Raw genomic sequence first — 19,795 nt, 5'->3', positions numbered from 1 at the left:
CAAGAGGATTGCTGTGAGTTTCAGACCAACGTGGTCTGCATAGTGAGTTCCAGGACAGCCAGAGCTACAAAGTAAAACATTGTCTCAAAACTCAAAAACAACAAACACAACTTTTTTTTGAGTATATGTTAAGTGTTATCACCACAAAACAGTAAGTATAATAAGCAATGTATATGTTAATTAACTTGATTTAACCATTCCACAATTTATATTTCAAAATATTTTACCATAAATATTTACAAAGAAGAAACATAGTCACATGAAAAATACAAAAATCTGAGCATTGGTAGTCGACACAAATTAGATACTATATTTTTATGTAAATAAGTTGATTGATCTTCTAATTACAAAATGTAAGGTTTGACAATTACTGTGATTTTTAACAATCTGATCATAGAACCATATTGTTTGGGCTGATAAATAAAACTACAAAAGGTGATTTAAAAAAAAAAACCACTTGGTGACAGTTGAAGATAGTGGTTTTCCGTTAGCTTCGAAATTGTTATTAAGTTGCCCCACTTGGTTCATGTGGTGATTATGGGCCTGTTTCATAAGGGCACTGAATACAAAGGAAACTGAATTTGTGGTTGTCTTTACAGGGGCAGTTGCTTCTCTTCCTCTTCCTCTCCAGTCCTTTAGTCTTAGCTGAAATCCATCCGGAAGCAGCCAAAACAGAGCCCCTAAATTCTACCATCAGGGATCACCTATCTTATTCCTCTAACTCCAATTATATGTTATTTCACAGAATAACATACAAATATATTTAAGAAAATATTAAGGTTTCTAAGACAATAAGCCAGAATAAAGCTTTCTTCTCTTAGGTTGTTTCTTTCAGGTTTCTTTTAATCAATCACAGCAGTGACAAGAGCTGTTCTACATAAAAAGGAGAGTAACTTCAGTCAAAAATATTACTTTACGAAACTGGTAATTCACAATAACACAGCCTGAAATCTGACACCCCACACAATGCAGAGCCAGCAGGGCAGGTCCTGCTGCACTAGCAGCAGCACAATTCATTACAGCTCCTGGGCACCGTTGCCCAATGGCTACCAGTGCGAGGAATCAGACATCCTCTTCAGCCTTGACACATTTCAGACGCTGAGACAGTGTTGAGCAGGTAGAGCCCAAATATAGTTGCTAATCATGTGAGTAACATTTCCTGTAATGTGACCAAACTATGCCTCTCTATCAGTGGTTCTCAACCCCTTTGGGAGGTCGAGTGACGCTTTCACAGGGGTCACCTAAGACCATCTGAAAACACAGATTGTGCTTCATAATGATAGCAAAAGCACAGGTATGAAGTAGCAACAAAAATGATTTTATGGTTGGAGGGCATCACAATACGAGAAACTGTGTTAAAGGAGAACCGCATTTGGCAAGCAGAGAACAAATGCCCTGCGTGGTGGAGTGTGCTTTGAGAGATTTGCCAGTTAGTTGGGGGCATATGAATGCTGCAAGTATGCCTACAAGATCTTTACCAGTGCAGCCAGGTCTGTGTGTAGTGCTATGGCTCTGTGCTTGGTGTGTCATGTTGGCCATCAGAAGCTCTTGGAACTTATCATGCCAGGACTCAGGCCTGTGTTACTTCCTGCATATATGAACTTGGTAAGATGTTATACTCATTGTAATGTTGATAACATTTGGTAGCATTATACTTGCTGAGTTTATAGTAATCTAAGCATTCCGTCCTGTGGAGTTGTACCTCAGTGTTTGATGTCTGACCAAATAGTCAAACTTTCCTACATTCCTAGTTTGTAAGGGAAGGTGCTATGCCTGCAGGGTGATAATCTATAGCTGGGTAATATAGAGTATATCCTAATGTCAGTGATGAGTTTGAAAGTAAGGCATCATAATGTGAAAATAATATTTTGCATGTCATGTATAGCCTAGTGGATTGTAAAAGGGGAGAAAGAACAAAACCACTTTCTTAACGATCCTCCAGCTACTTATAATCAACAGGGTTTTTCCGTGGTTCTCAATCCCCTTGCACCCACCTGTAGAACCTTTACTTCCCATTTCCTGAAATGCTCCCTTCCTCAAGCTTCCAGCTTCCTCTCCTTAGCAATTGCTCTCCTTCCCCTCTTAGGCTCCCCCTTCCTGCTGTCTCACCAGCCCAGAGTAGCTGCCCCTCACTGCACAGCCAGCCATCACCCCCAACAACTTCCACATTTCTCTCAATGTCACCTATCTCCTCCTATGCAGACATTCCGAAATCGACAACTCTCGCCACAGCCAGGCTCTGCTCAGTGTCAAGCTGCAGTCTATTTAATCTGTAGGCCAAAGAGAATCTTATTTTAGTTGGAGGCTCCCAGCCACTCTGAGCCCGTCACCTTATATACAAACTACAGGGGCTGCCCTTGCATTGGGACAACAAATGTGCATCACTGCGCACTACTCTTCTTCATAAAGCATCTTCATCTCTCATTTCACATGGCACACTCAACCCTTGCTCTACACTGTCCTTCCCGACCCTGGCAATACAAATAACTATGCAAGACTGAAACCATTTCCCATTTCCTCTACCAAAAGTTGCTCCAAAAGTTTTACTGGAATGGAGTTCTCTCTTCCCCGGCATTATAGGCCATATAACAAAATGAAAAATTAGAATCTCCTTTTCATTCTCACTGTCGGCTTATCCGGTGTTCTGGCCTTCTCTTCCTGTGTAGATTGCATATGCTCCTTGACAATGGGAAGCAGAATCCAGAATCTCCCTTGCTGGATAATCCCACTGGCCTGGAACACACTGCTAGTGTAAGCAGACAGGCCCCGTATGGTTCGAGGTCACTCGAAAATACCCCTCCTGTGGGGCTGCAGAGATGGCTCAGTAGTTAAGATCATTGTCTGCTCTTCCAAATGACCAGAGTTCGATCCCCAGCACCCGCATAACACTCACAACTGTCTGTAGCTTTAGTGCCAAGGGGTCTCTTACACCAAGCAATGCACATAATATAGCATTGAATAGATCTTGAAAAAACCTCACCTACTTCAGTTTCCTACGCACTCTCAATCTCCTTGAGCTTCGCGTTCTGTTTGGACACTATCTCAAATCTTCTTTGAGAAAAAATACGAACATAAATACATGTTGCTAGGTAGAGAGCAGGCACCCTAGGAATACTGAACTTAGAAAAATATTTGTTGGGCGGGGGGGGAAGTCGAAGATGGCAGCGCCGAGAGGACACTGTGTCTGAAGAGCAGGACAGCAGTGACTGCACAGCAACCAACAGGCTGAATTCTGTTTGTGTTTCCCAGGTGAGAGGAAACCCCACAGTGTGGAAAACGATCAGGTCCATTCTCAGGCCACCCAGCTAAACCCAGGTCCCAGCAGGCGCTCAGTGGCCAGCCCAAAGCCACGTAACCGCATGCTCTGATCACCACCCTGGACTGAACTGTGGGCAACACAACACCAAGACTGGAATTTCCAGTCCAGAGAAAACCCCACACACGGAAGCAATACTCAGGTCACCCAGACAATCCCTGGAAAAGGACCCAGGGTCCGGCGAGCGCTCAGTTGCCAGTCCAGAGTGGGGTACTCAGCTGCCAGCCCAGAGACCTGCCTGCATGCCGACTCACCTTCCCAGACAGAACTGTGGGCCCCAGGGCACAAGAGACTGGGTTTCCCTGTTGGGAGAATACCCAACAGTGAGAGGAACAGCAAATCCAACCTCAAACCACTCAGCTGACCCCCAACACACACCAAAACATTTTCAGAAAAAGTTCCCAGGGTTCCTGCAGGCACCAGTCAATAGCACAGAGAGCCGCTTGCCTGTGCCTGAGTGTTCTACTCACCATCCCAGACAGAACAGTGGACCCCAAAACACCACAGACTGGCTGCCCCTGTTGGGAAGAAACCCCACGGTGGGGGAAACATCAGGTTCAACCTCAAAACACCCAGCTCTGGAAAAGTTTCTGGGTTCCCACAGGCTCCAGGCTCTAGCCTCCTGCTGCACATATGAAAGCTGCTCTCTCCCGCCACTGATTACCAGTTGGATACTGAGGCACAGAGCTCCAACCTCAGACCTACAGAAGCCTGGGATCCACAGGATCAACCCCCAAGTACTGCTCCAAGGTTCAAACCGCGGGGGTCCCAGGTTCTTCAAGAAGGCTGCACCCAGCAAACACATTATAAGAGCAGCAGCAGCAGCTCACTAAATTCAGAGCAAGAAACCCTGTCTCCAGGACTTTTCCTGATGAGAGGAGAGCCCCCCTGACTACCAAAGACCAGAGTTACCACTCAGATCCATACTCCTGAGGTGAGCTGTAGCAATACATGAGAAGCACCAGCCATTTGGTGACCATACCCAAAAAGCTGAGGAGGCCTCCTTCAGGAAAAACCATCTTTCTGCCAAGGGGATTCTCCCAACCCTAGGACTCCAGGAGGCACCAAAAACTAATAGCCAATACCTGAGACAGCCTGATGGTTTGAGGCCAGTATAAAAGATCAACCAACAAAAGCCAACGCAATATGGCATTTCCAGAACCCAGTTATCCAGGGGCAAGCAGCTCTGGACAGCCTATCATAAGCAAAATTCAAGATGATGACCTTATTCTATGCTTGTGAAGAGGATAAAGGAGGAAACAAATAAAATAAATAAAGAATTAGAGGAAGATAAGGTCAAACAAGTTATGGCCATCCATAAAAAAATACAGGAAGATGCAGTTTGTGGCCTTCAGAGAAGAAATGATTAAATCACTGAAAGAAATAAAAGAAACAGAGGAAATGTTCAAATAAACAGTTGAAAGAATTGAAGAAAAAACAGGAACATATAGTCCGACAGGTGAAGGAAATCAACAAAAAGACTGAGGATCTGAAGATAAAATTGGAAAAAATTAAAACACAAACAGAGAAAATCATGGAGAGAAAGAACTTAGGGACAAAAACAGGAAATACAGAGGTAAGCATAACCAACAGACTACAAAAGATGGAAGAAAGAATCTCTGGTTTGGAAGATACGATGGAAGAAGTTTATGTATCCATCAAAGAAAAGGTAAAATCTAAAAGATTCCTGACACAGATTGTCCAAGAAATAAAAAAAAAAAAAAAAATTGAAAAAACGAAATATAAGAATAATAGGAGTAGAGGAAAAAGAAGATTCCTGTCTCCAGGACCCAGAAAATATTTTCAACAAAATCACAGAAGAAAATTTCCCCAATTTAATTGAGAGGCCTATAAGCATACAATAGGCCTATAGAACACCCAATACATTAGACCAGAAAAGAAAATCCTCAATAATCAAATAATCAAAACAGTAAGTATACAGGACAAAGAAAAAATACCAAAGCTGCAAATGAAAAAGGCCAACTAACATATAATGGCAAACCCATCATAATCACACCTGACTCCTCAACAGAGACTATGAAAGCCAGAAGGGCCTGGATAGGTATCATACAGACCTTACAAGAACACAGGTGTCAGCCCAGGCTACTATACCCAGCAAAACTCTAAGTCATCATAGATGGAGAAAACAAGATATTCAACAACAAAAACAAATTTAATCAATGCCTACACACAAATGCAGCATTACAGAAGATACTAGAAGGAAAAAATAAAACCCAGGAAAGCTAACCACATTCAGGAAAACACAGGAAATAAATAACCTCACTACAGCAAAACTAAAAGTAGCCAAGCACATAAACACACTTCCACAACCAACAGCAAAATCAAAGCATCTAACACCCATTGGTCATTAATCTCTCCCAGTATCAATGGACTCAACTCTCCAATAGAAAGACTAACAGAATGGATGTGTAAACAAGACCCAACAATCTGTTGCATATAAGAAACTCACCTAAGTCACAAAGATAGACATTACCTGAAAATAAAGTGCTGGAAGATGGTTTTCCAAGCAAATGGACCCAAGAAGCAAACAAGAGTAGCCATTCTAATATCTAATAAAATAGATTTTCAACCAAAATTAATCAAAAGAGATGGGGAAGGTCACTTCATACTCATCAAAGGAAAATTCCACCAAGAAGACATCACAATTCTGAACATCTATGCCCCAAATACAAGGGCACCCACATTTATAAAAGAAACATTAATAAAACTGAAACCACACATAGATCCCCACGCATTAACAGTGGAAGACTTCAACACTCTACTCTCAACAAAGGACAGGACAACAAAACAGAAAACAAAGAAACAATGACTCTAACAGAGGTCATGAATCAAATGGACCAAACAGACATCTACAGAACCTTTCACCCAAACACAAAAGAATTTACCTTCTTCTCAGCACCTCATGGAACCTTCTCAAAAATAGACCCTATAGTTGGTCACAAAGCAAGCCTCAACAGATACAAGAAGATTGAAATAATCCCTTGTATCTTATCTGACCACCATAAACTAAAGCTGGACCTCAACCCACAACAGAAATAGCAAAAAGCCTACAAACACATGGAAACAGAACAACTCAATGACAGCTGGGTCAGGGAAGAAATAAAGAAAGAAATTAAAGACTTCCTAGAATTCAATGAAAATGAAGGCACAACATACCCAAACTTACGGGACACAATGAAAGCAGTGCTAAGAGGAAAGTTCATAGCACTAAGTGCATTCAAAAAGAAATTTGAAACATCTCATACAAGCAACTTAATGGCTCACCTCAAAACCTTAGAAAAAAACAAAGAAGAAGCCAACACACCCAAGAGGAAATAATCAAACTCATGGCTGAAATCAATAAATTAGAAACAAATAGAACAATTCAAAGAATCAGTGAAACCAAGAGCTGGTTCTTCAAGAAAATCAACAAGCTAGACAAATCCTTAGCCAAACTAACAAAAAGGCAGAGAGACACTATCCAAATCAACAAAATCGGAAAGGAAAAAGGGGACATAACAACAGACACTGAGGAAAGACAAACAATCATTAGATCTTATTTCAAAAGCCTATATGCCCCTGCCCGGACATAACCCATGGCAGCTCAGTATCAAAGTGGGTTTCCCTAGTAAGGGGAACAGGGACTGTCTCTGACATGTAGTTAGTAGCTAGCTCTTTTACCTCCCCACCCTCAGTGGGAGGAACAACCTAGCTAGGCCACAGAGGAGGACAATGCAGACAGTCCTGGTGAAACCTGCTAGGGTCAGATGGAAGGGGAGGAGGACCTCCCCTATCAGTGGACGTAGAGAGGGGCAGGAAGGATATGAGGAAGGGAGGGTGGGATTGGGAGGGAATTAGGAAGGGGACTACAGCTGGGATACAAAGTAAATAAACTGTAATTAATATAAAAAATAAAAATTTACAAATTAAAAAATAAAACAAAATCCTATACACCAGAAAATTTGAAAATCTAAATGAAATGAACAATTTTCTAGAACAATTCCATGTACCAAAGCTGAATCAAGACTAGGTAAATAAATTAAATAGCCCTATATCCACTAAGGAAATAGAAGCTGTCATCAAAAGTCTCCCATCCAAAAAAAGCCCAGGGCCAGATGGTTTCAGCACAGAATTCTGCCACACCTTCAAAGAAGACCTAACACCAATACTCTTCAAAATAGAAACAGAAGGAACATTATCAAACTCATTCTATGAAGCCACAGTCACCTTGGTACCTAAACCTCACAAAGACCCAACAAAGAAAGAAAATTTCAGGCCAATCTCCCTTATGAACATTGCTGCAAAAATACTCAACAAAATATTTGCAAACCGAATACAAGAACACATCAAAGATATCATCCACTATGACCAAGTAGGCTTCATCCCACGTATGCAGGGGTGGTTCAATATATGGAAATCCATCAATGTGATCCACCATATTAACAAACTGAAAGAAAAAAAACCACATGATAATCTCCCTAGATGCTGAAAAAGCATTTGACAAAGTCCAACATCCATTCATGTTTAAAGTATTGGAGAGATCAGGGATACAAGGCACATATCTAAACATAGTAAAGGCGATATACAGCAAGCCTATAGCCAACACCAAACTGAACAGAGAGACTCTTAAAGCAATCCCACTGAAATCAGGGATAAGACAAGGCTGCTGACTCTCTCCATATCTCTACAACACAGTTCTTCAAGTCCTTGCTAGAGCAATAAGACAACTAAAGGAGATCAAGGGGACTCCGTTTCAAAAGGAAGAAGTCAAAGTATCACTAAATACAGATGATATGATAGTAAACATGAACGACCCCAAAAATTCAACCAGGGAACTCCTTCAGCTCATAAACACCTTCAGCAGAGTGGTTGGACACAAAATCAACTCAAAAAAGAATCAGAAGCCCTCCTGTATACCAAAGACAAAAGGGCCAAGAAAGAAATAGAGAAGCAACACTCTTCACAATAGCCACTAATAACATAAAGTACCTTGTGTGACTCTAACCAAGCAAGTGAAAGACCTGTTTGAAAAAAAATTAAGTCTCTGAAGAAAGAAATAGAAGATATCAGAAGATGGAAAGATCTCCCATATTCATGGCTTGGCAGGATTAACATAGTAAAAATGGCCATCTTATCAAAAGAAATCTACAGATTCAATGTAATTCCCATCAAATTACCAACACAATTCTTTATAGACCTTGAAAGAAACATTCTCAATTTCATATGGAATAACAAGAAACCCAGAATCACTAAAACAATCCTCTACAACAAAAGATCGTCTGGAGGTATCTCCATCCCTGATCATCTCAAGCTGTACTATAGAGCAACAGTAATAAAGACTGCATGGTACCAGCATAGAAACAGAATGGTGGATCAATGAAATTGAATTGAAGACCCAGAAATAAACTCACACACTTATGTACCCCTGATCTTTGACAAAGATGCCAAAAACATACAATGGAAAAATGACAGCATCTTCAACAAATGGTACTGGTATAACTGGATAGCTACATGTAGAAAAATGCAAATAGATCCATACTTATCACCCTGCACAAAATGAAAGTACAAGTGGATCAAAGACCTCAACATAAAACCAAGCACACTAAACCTGCTAGAAGAAAAAGTGGAGAAGAACCTTGAACTCATTGGCATGGGATACAACTTCCTGAAAAGAACATCAACAGCACAGGCTCTAAGATCTACAATCAATAAATGGGACCTCATGAAACTGAAAAGCTTCTGTAAAGCAAAGGGCACTGTCAACAGAACAAAATGACAGCCTACAGATTGGGAAAGGATCTTCACCAACCCTATATCTGACAGAGGGCTATTATCCAGAATATATAAAGAACTCAAGAAGTTAAACAGCAACAAATCAAGTAATCCAATCAAAAAAAAAAAATGGGTACAAAGCTAAACAGATAATTCTCAACAGAGGACTATCAAATGGCAGAGAAACACTTAAAGAAATGTTCAACACCCTTAGATATCAGGGAAATGCAAATCAAAATGACCCTGAGAGTTCACCTTACACCCATCAGAATGGCTAAGATCAAAAACTCAAGTGACAACACATGCTGGAGAGGTTGTGGAGAAAGGGGAACCCTCCTCCATTGCTGGTGGGAATGTAAACCACTTTGTACAACCACTTTGGAAATCAATCTGGCACTTTCTCACACAATTAGGAATAGTGCTACCTCAACATCCAGCTATACCACTCCTGGGCATATATACAAAAGATGCTCAAGTAGCAGCTTTATTTATAATAGACAGAAGCTGGAAACAACCCATATGTCCCTCAATTGAGGAATGGATACAAAAATTGTGGTACATTTACACAATGGGATACTATTCAGCAATTAAAAATGAGGAAATCATGAAATTTGCAGGCAAATGGTGGGAACTAGAAAAAAATCATCCTGAGTGAGGTATCCCAGAAGCAGAAAGATGCATATGGTATACACTCACTTATAAGTGGATATTTGTCATATAATATAGGCTAATCATACTAAAATCTGTACACCTAAAGGAGGAGGACCCTGGGTAAGATGATCAATCCTCATTCAGAAAGGCAAACAGGAGAGACATCAGAGGAGTGAAAAAACAAGAAACAGGACAGGAGCCTACCATTGAGGGCCTGTCAAAGACTCTACCCAGAGGGTATCAAAGCAGGTGCTGAGACTCATAGCCAACTTTGGGCAGAGTGCAGGAAATCTTATGAAAGAAGGGGGAGATGGAAAGCCTGGAGGGGACAGGAGCTTCAAAAGGAGAGAAAAAAATCTGTGCCCAGGGGTCCTTTCTGAGACTGATACTCCAACCAAAAACCATTAATGGAGATAACCTAGAACCCCTGCACAGATGTAGCCCATGGCAGCTCAGAATACCAAGAGTGTTCCCCAATAAGTGAAACAGGGACTATCTCTGACATGAACTCAGGGGCTGGCTCTTTGATCACCTCCCCCTGATGGGGGAGCAGCCTTATCAGTCCACAGAGGAAGACAATGCAGCCAATCCTGATGAGACCTGATAGACTAGGATCAGATGTAAGGGAAGGAGGACCTTGCCTATCAGTGGACTGGGGGAGGGAAACAGAAGAACAAGTAGGAGAAAGGGTGGGATTAGGAGGGGACAAGGGAGGGGGCTACAGCTGGGATACAAAGTGAACAAACTGTAATTAATAAAAAATAAATAAATTTTAAAAAAGAAAAACATTTATGTTTCTATTTTTAAAATACAGTGAATCATCTATCTATTCACAAAACATTTTATTCCTGATCCAATTGGTCTCAGAGAAGCATAGACACATCATGTGAACTTGGAGAGGTCCACTGACTAGATCACACACAGAATAACAGTGGACGCATACAGAAATTATAAAATTTTAAGTTGGTAAATATTCTAATTATACCGATTGAATTATTATACCATATGTATATATACGGAAAACATCGTACTGCACTCCATTAATATGTATAATTGTTATATGTTAATAATCTTTTAAAGATACACAAAATACCACAACATTCTTTTTTGTGTGTCTGTGTGCATCTGTATCTGTGTGTGTGTGTGTCTGAGTGTGTCTGTGTGTGTTTGAGTGTGTGTCTGTGTGTGTCTGTATCTGTGTGTGTGTGTGTGTGTATCTGTGTGTTTCTGTGTGTCTGTGTGTCTGTGCATGTGTCTATCTGTGTCTGTGTGTGTATATGTGTGTGTGTGTGTGTGTGTGCGTGCCTCATACACAGGCTCTTCTGGTGGCAGATCCCCTGGAGCAGGAGTTACAGGCTCTAGTGAGCCATGTGTGGATCCTGGAACAGCAGCAAGTGCTCTTTCCCGAGGAGTCGTCTCTCCAGCCCCCAGCATCTCATTGTAATATAACTACAAGTGTTTTCATTAGTCTACCATCCATTTTAACCTCTTGGCTGCTTAGATAACTTACACAATTTAACATTTTTAAAATTAACATGTATTACTTTTTTATTATATTTTTATTTATTTGTTTGTTTGTTTGTAGAGAAAGGGGCGCATACCACTAAACACATGTGGAAGTCAGAAGACAATTTGCAGAAATCAGTTCTGTTCTTCCACCATGTAGATCTTTGGGGTGAGACTCAGGCTGTCAGGCTTGGCACCAAGGGCCTTTACCCACTGAGCCATCTCAAGAGCCCGATAAATTTTAATATAGCTGTTTTACCACTTCTATTATTCAGTCCTATTATTAATAGGCAGCATGTTTTATTCTCACCCTTCCAGCGAGAATAACAATTTTCAGCCTTGGCCCTCTCTCCCTTCACTCTCCAATCCTACTTTGTTCTATATTTCTTGGCAATATGAAACTCCTCAAGTGACTTTACATTTCCCACCTTTATGGTCTCTCAATATCATCTCTTATTTTACCAAACTAGTCAAAGTTGAAACCATTAACAGTGCCATTTTGTTTATATTCTAAATCCCTTAACTCTCAAAGGTGCTTGTAATTGCTTTCCAGGCCTGGGCTATGTCTTGCTATGTGCTTTGCAGTTACAGTTTGTTGATACACAACAGCTCTTGCTGTGTTGAAATACTGTTCTTCAACCTTCAGTGAGAGAAGCTTGCTTGGGCAGGCGTTATGCTCATGGCTTTGCACCATTTACCTGAGTTTTATAAACCCCCCCCCCCGCCATGTGTACAGATCTAAAGTGAGGCCAAGCCTTGTTCTGTAAAATCTAGAGCCCTCTACATTCTGTCACCTTTAGAGTATAAAAATATGGGCAGTTGGGTTGTGGACACCCTCGGTAGTGAGAGCACTGCCTGTCTCTACTACTGAAGAATGGTCCCAGCTTCAGTTCCCAGCACCTTCCAAAAACAATTCCTTAACTTCCCAGAGTTGACATTATCAGACCCTGTATCGAAATAAAAATGAAATAGCCAACCCTACTTTGTAGGAGAACAAAATGAAAACAGTTTACCAATGTGCCGGGTGGGGCTGACTGCAAAGAGAGAGGAGAAAATGGAGGTTGGGGTGTTTGGTTGGGGACAGGGGCTGATTTTTGTTTTGCTTAGTTTTACTGCACTTGTTTTTCTGTTTGTTCGTTTGTTTTCCAAGACTGTTCAAAGGAATGGCATGTTATCGTAGACAAAAATCATAGACTGTGGAAAGTAGCCAATGTGCAGAAATTCTGTAGTTTTGAAAACTGTTCGATTGTGATGGGTTACTAGACACAGCCCTATTTCCTTCGGGCTGGGTGTTCCCAAGACTGAAGATATATGCCAACCACCGAACTGCAGCAGGACTGACAGATTTTATCTAACTATGTAAATTTGAGAAAGTCATTTACATGGACTATTCCGGGCCTCGATGTCTTCTTACACAAAAGGAGTTACAAAAAGTTCTTGGATTTGGAAGATCACATGTGAGAGTATGGTAGTTTCGTGATATGCCTAGGACCATAACTTCTATTTGGTGAGCACTGTGAATGTTAAAGTGTCATTGCTATTATCACGGCATTTACTGCTCTCACTGTCAACCGTGTATCTATCATGATCGACGGGGAGACTGGGGGAAACTGTCCTGCCTTTGCTGAGGTCTTGCCTAGAATAGGAAGCTGGCAAGTACCTCACTGGGTTGACATTCTTTGAGAATGGCTCATCCGAGAAGAAAGCTCCCCCGCAGCCACTGTGTTCTTGTCATGTGACTCCCTCCCTTTTTCCCACAACTGCCTCACCTGCACAGTTCATTAAGAGACTCTTGTGTCTCACGCTGTTCATTACTGAACATGGTTCCTGCTGGAAGTGGAACACTAATGAGTTTCTTCGCATCTTCTTACTGCCACTGTGGTAAATAGCATACCCTAGCCATGCCCTGCAGGGACCCCCAAACTCACATGCCCACAGCTCCGCTAGGTTTAAAAGTAAAGTCCATGATTAAGGCTGGCACATAAAAAGCATCTAATAGATCAGCAGTTCTCAACCTGTGGGTGGCAACTCCTCTGGGGGTCCAGCAGCTCTTTCACAGGAGTCACCTAAAAGCACTGGAAAACACATATGCTTAAGTTGCAGTTCATAACAGCAGCAAAATTAAAGTTATGAAGTAGCAATGAAAAATATTTTATGGTGTGGGGTCACCACGACATAAGGAACTGTGTTAAAGGGCTACAGCATTAGGGAGGTTGAGAACCACTTGATAGGTGTGGTTGTAATTCTTATCAAAGGTTTTGTTAAAAATAATCTCATTTAATCCTTCAGTAAGTGAGCCTAACAGAAAGTTCTTCATGGTTTGTGGGTGAAATACGTGATTCTCAGAAGAATAAACCAACCAGATCACAAGTCCTAAGAGAAAGGGTTCAAAGTGTGGTTCCCATCTTAGCCCCAAGTGCTCTTTCAGCCATACTCAGAAACTCTTTGCTTTTTCTTTTTTCATCTTTTCCATGAAAGGACTGAGTTCATGACTATTTTCTTTTCAGTCTTTTGGTGGGAATATCACTCCTCCAGTGAATATGGACATTTTTCCTGGGATCTCTCCAAATTCACTTCCATTAAAGCTGGGCAAGACTGAGCAGATACCTAAGGGAGTTGGCTACTTCACATTTAGTAAGCAGCCATAGGTTCAAATCCTACATGTGCTCAGACTAACTCATAGCCGTTGTGTGCTTTTGCACCTTAGTCCTCACAATGGCTCTATGATGTCACTGCTTCTATGACGTCTCTCCCCAAAGAGACCGAGAGAGCTACAGCTCACATTCTGCTGGAGATGCCCAGGAAAGGCTGGGTGCTCTTCAGGCCCTTCTGAGCCATATTGCTACCCACTGGAAATGACCCCTATGACTCCACACTTGCAGCTTCTCACTGTACATGCCTGTTGTCCTCCTTAGAGCTGCAGGCTTCTACTTGATGCATTTTTAGTCCAAGGCAGAGCAGACAGATAGACTCTGCCCCGGCCCGGGGTACTGTTATAATGCCTGGTGCTACTAAGAAACCCAACAGAAACCACAGCCACACATTTGCGAGCTTTTGCTCATATCACCTCTACATCATGATGGCACTATTAGTTTTAAAGGGCAGACCCGAAGCGTGTATGACAAACTTACTGCTTACTCAGCCTGGGTCGTGGGCTCAAGGGTGTCTGTCATGTTATCTTCTATATATTTATAAGACTGAAATATCTCATAGGTTACATAAAAATAACACCATAGAATAATCTTACAAAATATGGCGTTCCCTATATTCACACAATAAAAATATTTGGTATACAGTGGGAAACAATTAAATGTAGCTAAGTATTTAAATACATAGTTATCCCCACAATAAGTTATATATAACAGATTTTTTTCTCAAGATCTTAAAATATACACATGTGGCCTGGCCAGATGGCTCAGTAGGTAAAGGCACATGCCACCAAGCCTGGCAACCTAAGTTCTACCCAGAGACCTTCAAGGTGGAAGGAGAGAGCAAGCTCTCACAAGTTGTCCTCTGACCTACACAGAGAGACAGACAGACACACAGACATACAGACTGGAATCTTATATCTGTAGAGCTGTCTATTACAAATATACCTAAAGCAAGGATGTGACGGCGCAATGTCAAGTTTGCTCATTACCGTATGTCACACTGCACAGAGTGACATTCATTACCTGAAGTAACCCCTTCCATTCTAAGAAACATAGCATCATCTTAAAAGAGGGACCTTTCCCTCAAGGACAAAGTTGCTTTAAACACACAAGATTGATAAAGTTAGAGTTTCAATATATTGTTTCACAACAAGAAACAATATCCAAACTCAGAGAAACAAAATCCAAACTCCTTGTGTGAGAACCTACACAGAAAGTCAAGTTATGATGACAAGTCGATACGACCAACACACAGGACAGAAGAAGAGTTGTTGAGTACCTCTACTAGGGATTCCGCAGCAATGAGTTGCAGTGTTGGCGCATGCATTTATGTATCCTCACAATGACCTGCTAATAGGAACAAGATACTGCAGTGTTCCTTGACCTTCCTCTCCTTCCTTAGGCAATGTCTGTGTGTACATTTGAACTAACAGTTCTCATTATTCTCTTTGTAAACATAGTCATTCACCTTGTAGGAGCCCCATCCTGTATATGCTTCCCACATTTCCCAACAATTGCCTAGAGAAAATCCTCAAATTCCGCCCATCAGTAATCAGCCTCACTGTCTCATCAATCGATAGCTTAATAGCCTAGTCTCAATTTTTTCCCAGCATATTCTACTACCTAAATGGACATCAAAATGAACTTTACATAAGTTCTTGAGAAAGAATGCATTTATTGCCTTCCCATGCCCACCAAGCTGTTAGAGCAGAAGAGAAATAATACATGAAAGCACATGGTACCGCGCTTTTAAGATGGGCTTTTCATCCTCATGAGGCACTACAAAGGCATGAATCCCACTGCTAGTCCTGATCACAGCCCCTCCCCCATGTGCTGTGCTATGTGTTCACTCACTGCATACTGGAACGTCTCATTGAAGTCACGGTCATTGGCTTTCACCACCCGCTCCACTTCTAAAAGAAAGAAAAATCGGATACAAATTTCTCTTTTTATTAATTAATTTATTTAATCACTTTACAGCCTGACCACAGCCCCCTTCCTCATCTCCTCCCAGTCCTACCCTCCCTCCTTCTTCCCTCCTATCCCCCTCCCCTAGGCCACAGAAAGGGAGAGTTCTCCTCCCCTACCATCTAACCCTAGCCTATCACGTCTCATCAGGACTGCCTGGATCCTCTTCCTCTGTGGCCTGGCAAGGCCACTCCACCAGAAGGAAGTGATCAAAAAATGGGCAACTGAGTCCATGTCAGAGAGAAACTCTGCTCCCCATACTAGGGAACCCATGTGGGGACTGCCTATAATAAGATGTAGAATGCTCAGTGAAGGAAAACCTACGTGGTAGTTGCTATTGAATGACTGAGAGGAAATGAAAAACCAGTATTTTCTGTGGTGGTTTAAATAAGAATGGACCCCATAGGCTCATATATTTGAATACTCAGTCATCAGGGACTGGCACTAGTTGAGAAGGATTAGAAGGTGTCGCCTCATTGAAAGAAATGTGTCACTGGGGATGGGCTTTGAGGCTTCAGAAGCCCAAGACAGTTCCTGCTACCTGCAGATCTGGACATAGAATTCTCAGCTCTTTTACAAGCATCATGCCTGCCTGCGTACCACCACGCTCCTGGCCGGGATAATAATGAACGAAATCTCTAAAGCCACAATTAAACAAGCTTTCCTTTGTAAGAGTTGCTGTGGTCATGGTGTCTCTTCACAGCAATAGAACCCTAACCAGGACACCTTCTGAAACTAGAATGCTATTATTACTGCAAGTTGAGCTCCCTAGGCTGAAATTCTGGTGCAGAAAAGGTTCAAAAACCTCAAACTTTTTGAATAGTGACATGATATTTAAAAGTTTCAGATTTTTGGAGAATTTCAGGTCTTGCATTTCCAGGATAGGAGTACTTGACCAGAAAAGGTCTTTGCAAATATTCCAGAATCTAAGAACTAAAAACCAATACAAAATCTAAGCCCCAGAAGTACTTCTGCTCCCAAACACCTCAGACAAGAAATACTCACCCTATTTTCTGGAGACAGATTACTAATACAAACAAAGAGTTGTTTCCTGCTACTTTGACCAAAGTCATTTGTCTTATACAGACTCAGTTTTAAGTATTTGTGTATTTGTGCAATAAAACATTGCTTGAAATGAAAAAACAAATGGGAACAAACCAGAGATAGACACAACCACACAGAAATAAAGCAAAACCTTCACACTAAGCAAAAAAAATCATGATGGAAGAATGTGTGCTGTGCTACTCTACTTATATTAACCTTAAAACAGGCTAAAGTAGACTGACAGAGATCAGCAAGTGCCTAGGAACTCCAAGAGGGTAACCATGGGAACACTTATGGGAATGTGATGAAATTATAGGAACTTTATATTTTGTTTCACAAGCCCTGAGGACATACATGGGTAAACACAATTTTTGAAGTTTTTTTCTTTTTTTCATATTTTTATTTTAATTTTTATTAATTACACTTTATTCACTTTGTATTCCCCCATAGCCCCCTCCCTCCTCCTCTCCCAATCTCACCCTTCCTTCCTTTACACCACCCATTTCCCTCCCCAAGTCCACTGATAGGGGAGGTCCTCCTCTCCTTCCTTCTGATCCAAGTCTATCAGGTCTCATCAGCAGTGGCTGCATTGTCTTCCTCTGTGGCCTGGTAAGGCTGCTCCCCCATCAGGGGGAGGTGATCAAAGAGCAGGCAAATCAGTTCAGGTCAGAGACAGTCCCTGTTCCAATTACTATGGAACCCACTTGGACACTGAACTGCACATCTGTGCAGGGATTCTAGGTTATCTCCATTAATGGTCCTTGGTTGGAGTATCAGTCTTGGAAAAGAACCCTGTGCCCAGATATTTTGGTTCTGTTGCCCTCCTTGTGGAGCTCCTGCCCTCTCCAGGTCTTACTATTTCCCACTTCTTTCATAAGATTCCCTGCCCTCTGCCCAAAGGTTGGCCATAAGTCTCAGCATCTGCTTTGATACCCTGCAGGGTAGACCTTAAAATGCTCAATCCCCATTCAGAAAGACAAAGAGGATGGACATCAGAAGGAGGAGAAAACAGGGAACAGGACAGGAGCTTGACACAGAGGGCCTTTGAAGTTTTTTTTTGTTTAACTTTAGACCAAATGTATGTGTTTTCTGAATAAATCAAACATCCAATATAAAATAAGATTTCGAGGGAATCCAAGATGATGGCACCAAGAGGACACTGTGTCAGACAAGCAAGAGAGCAGTGACTTCAGAGGAACCAATAAACCAAACTCTGGGCCCTAAAATATCAGTGATTGTGTTTCCCAGGTAAGAGGAAACCCCACGGTGCGGGAAGCAATTGGGTCCATTCTCAGATCACCCAGCTAAACCCCAGAAGAGTTCCCCGGTCCTAGCAGGCACTCAGTCAGTCGCCAGCCCAAAGCCACACACCTGTGTGCTCTAATCACCATCCCAGACTGAACTGTGGGCCCCACTACACCGGAGACTGAGATTTCCAGTTAAGAGAAAAACCCCATGGTGAATGAAGCAATCAGGACCGACCTCAGGTCACCCAAACAATCCCTGAAAAGGACCCAGAGTCCAGCAGGTGCTCAGCTGTCAGCCCAGAGACCCACCTGCACACCCAACTCAACGTCCCAGACAGAACTGCAAGCCCCAGGGCAACAGAGACTGGTTTTCCCTGTCGGGAGGAAACCCCATGATGAGAGAAACATCAGGTTTGACCTCAGGGCACTCAGCTGACCCTTCCCTCAATGAAAGGTTCTTGGGAAAAGTTCCCAGATTCCTTCAGGAACCCAGTCACCAGTGCAGAGCCACTCCCCGGGGCCTGCGTGCTCTACTCATGATCCCAGACTGAACTGTGGGGACCCCAAAACACCACAGACTGTTGGGAGGAAATCTCATGGTGGGGGAACTATAAGGTCAGACCTCAGGACGCCTAACTCTAGAAAAGTTTCTGTGTTCCTACGGGCTCCAGGCTCTGGCCTCCTGCAGCAGTAATGAGTGCTGCGCTCACTTGTCACTGATTTCTTCTTGGGTACTGGGGCACAGAGCTCCAGCCTCAAACCTACAGAAGCCACAGGATCAGCCTCCAGACACTGTTCCAAGGAACAACCTGTCTCCCTAGCTAAACTGACCAAACCGTGGGGCTCCCTGGTTCCTCAAGAAAGCTCCACCAAGGAAACACAGTGTAAGAGCAACAGAAGCAGCAGCAGCTCACTAATTTCAGAGCAAGAAACCCAGAGGCAGGGCAGCTGTCTTCAGGACTTCTCCTGGTGAGAAGACAACCCCCCCCCCGACTACCAACAATCACAGTTACCACACAGCTCCATATGCTTGAGGAGAGTTATGGCGATTCCTGAGAAGCACTGGCGATTTGGTGACCATACCCAAGAAGCTGAGGAGGCCTCCTTCAGGAACAACTATCTTCCTGCCAAGAAGGTTCTCCCCTCCCCAGGATTCCAGAAGGCACCAGAAACTAACAGGCAACAAGTGAGACAGACATATGAGTAGAGGCCAGCATAAAAGCACAACCAACAAAAGCCAAAACAATATAGGATCTCCAGAACCCAGTTAACCAGGGGCAAGTAGAAGCCCTGGAACCCTATCATAAGTGAATTCAAGAAGATGCCCTTACATCTATGCTTATGAAGAGGATAACGGAGGAAACAAAAAAATGCATAAAGAATTAGAGGAATATAAAGTCAAACAGATTATGGCCAACTGTAAAGAAATAGAAGATGATAAAGTCAAACAGATTAGGGACATTTGTAAAGAAACAAAGGATAAAGACAAACATATTATGGCCATCTGTAAAGAAACAGAGGAAGATAAAGCCAAACAGAGTATGGCTATCCATGAATACAGGAAGATGCAGTCAAACAATTTGTGGCCTTCAGAGAGGAAATAATTAAATCACTGAAAGAAATAAAAGAAACAGAGGAAT

At 42.2% G+C, this 19,795-nt stretch overlaps 1 protein-coding gene across 1 annotated transcript in view; it reads right to left on the bottom strand.

Moving 5' to 3' along the window:
- Atp8b4 (ATPase phospholipid transporting 8B4 (putative)) overlaps positions 1-19,795 on the bottom strand; it is a 175,449-nt gene that overhangs the window by 150,060 nt on the left and 5,594 nt on the right. The window contains exon 2 of the mRNA XM_055601660.1: positions 15,751-15,809. Coding sequence (XP_055457635.1) covers positions 15,751-15,809 — 59 coding nt within the window. The remainder of the gene's footprint in view (positions 1-15,750; positions 15,810-19,795) is intronic.

Source organism: Psammomys obesus, unplaced genomic scaffold, assembly GCF_907164565.1.
Source record: "Psammomys obesus unplaced genomic scaffold, mPsaObe1.curated_primary_1811, whole genome shotgun sequence".
Classification (NCBI taxonomy): Eukaryota; Metazoa; Chordata; class Mammalia; order Rodentia; family Muridae; genus Psammomys; species Psammomys obesus.
This window is presented reverse-complemented; position numbering and strand designations above follow the sequence as displayed.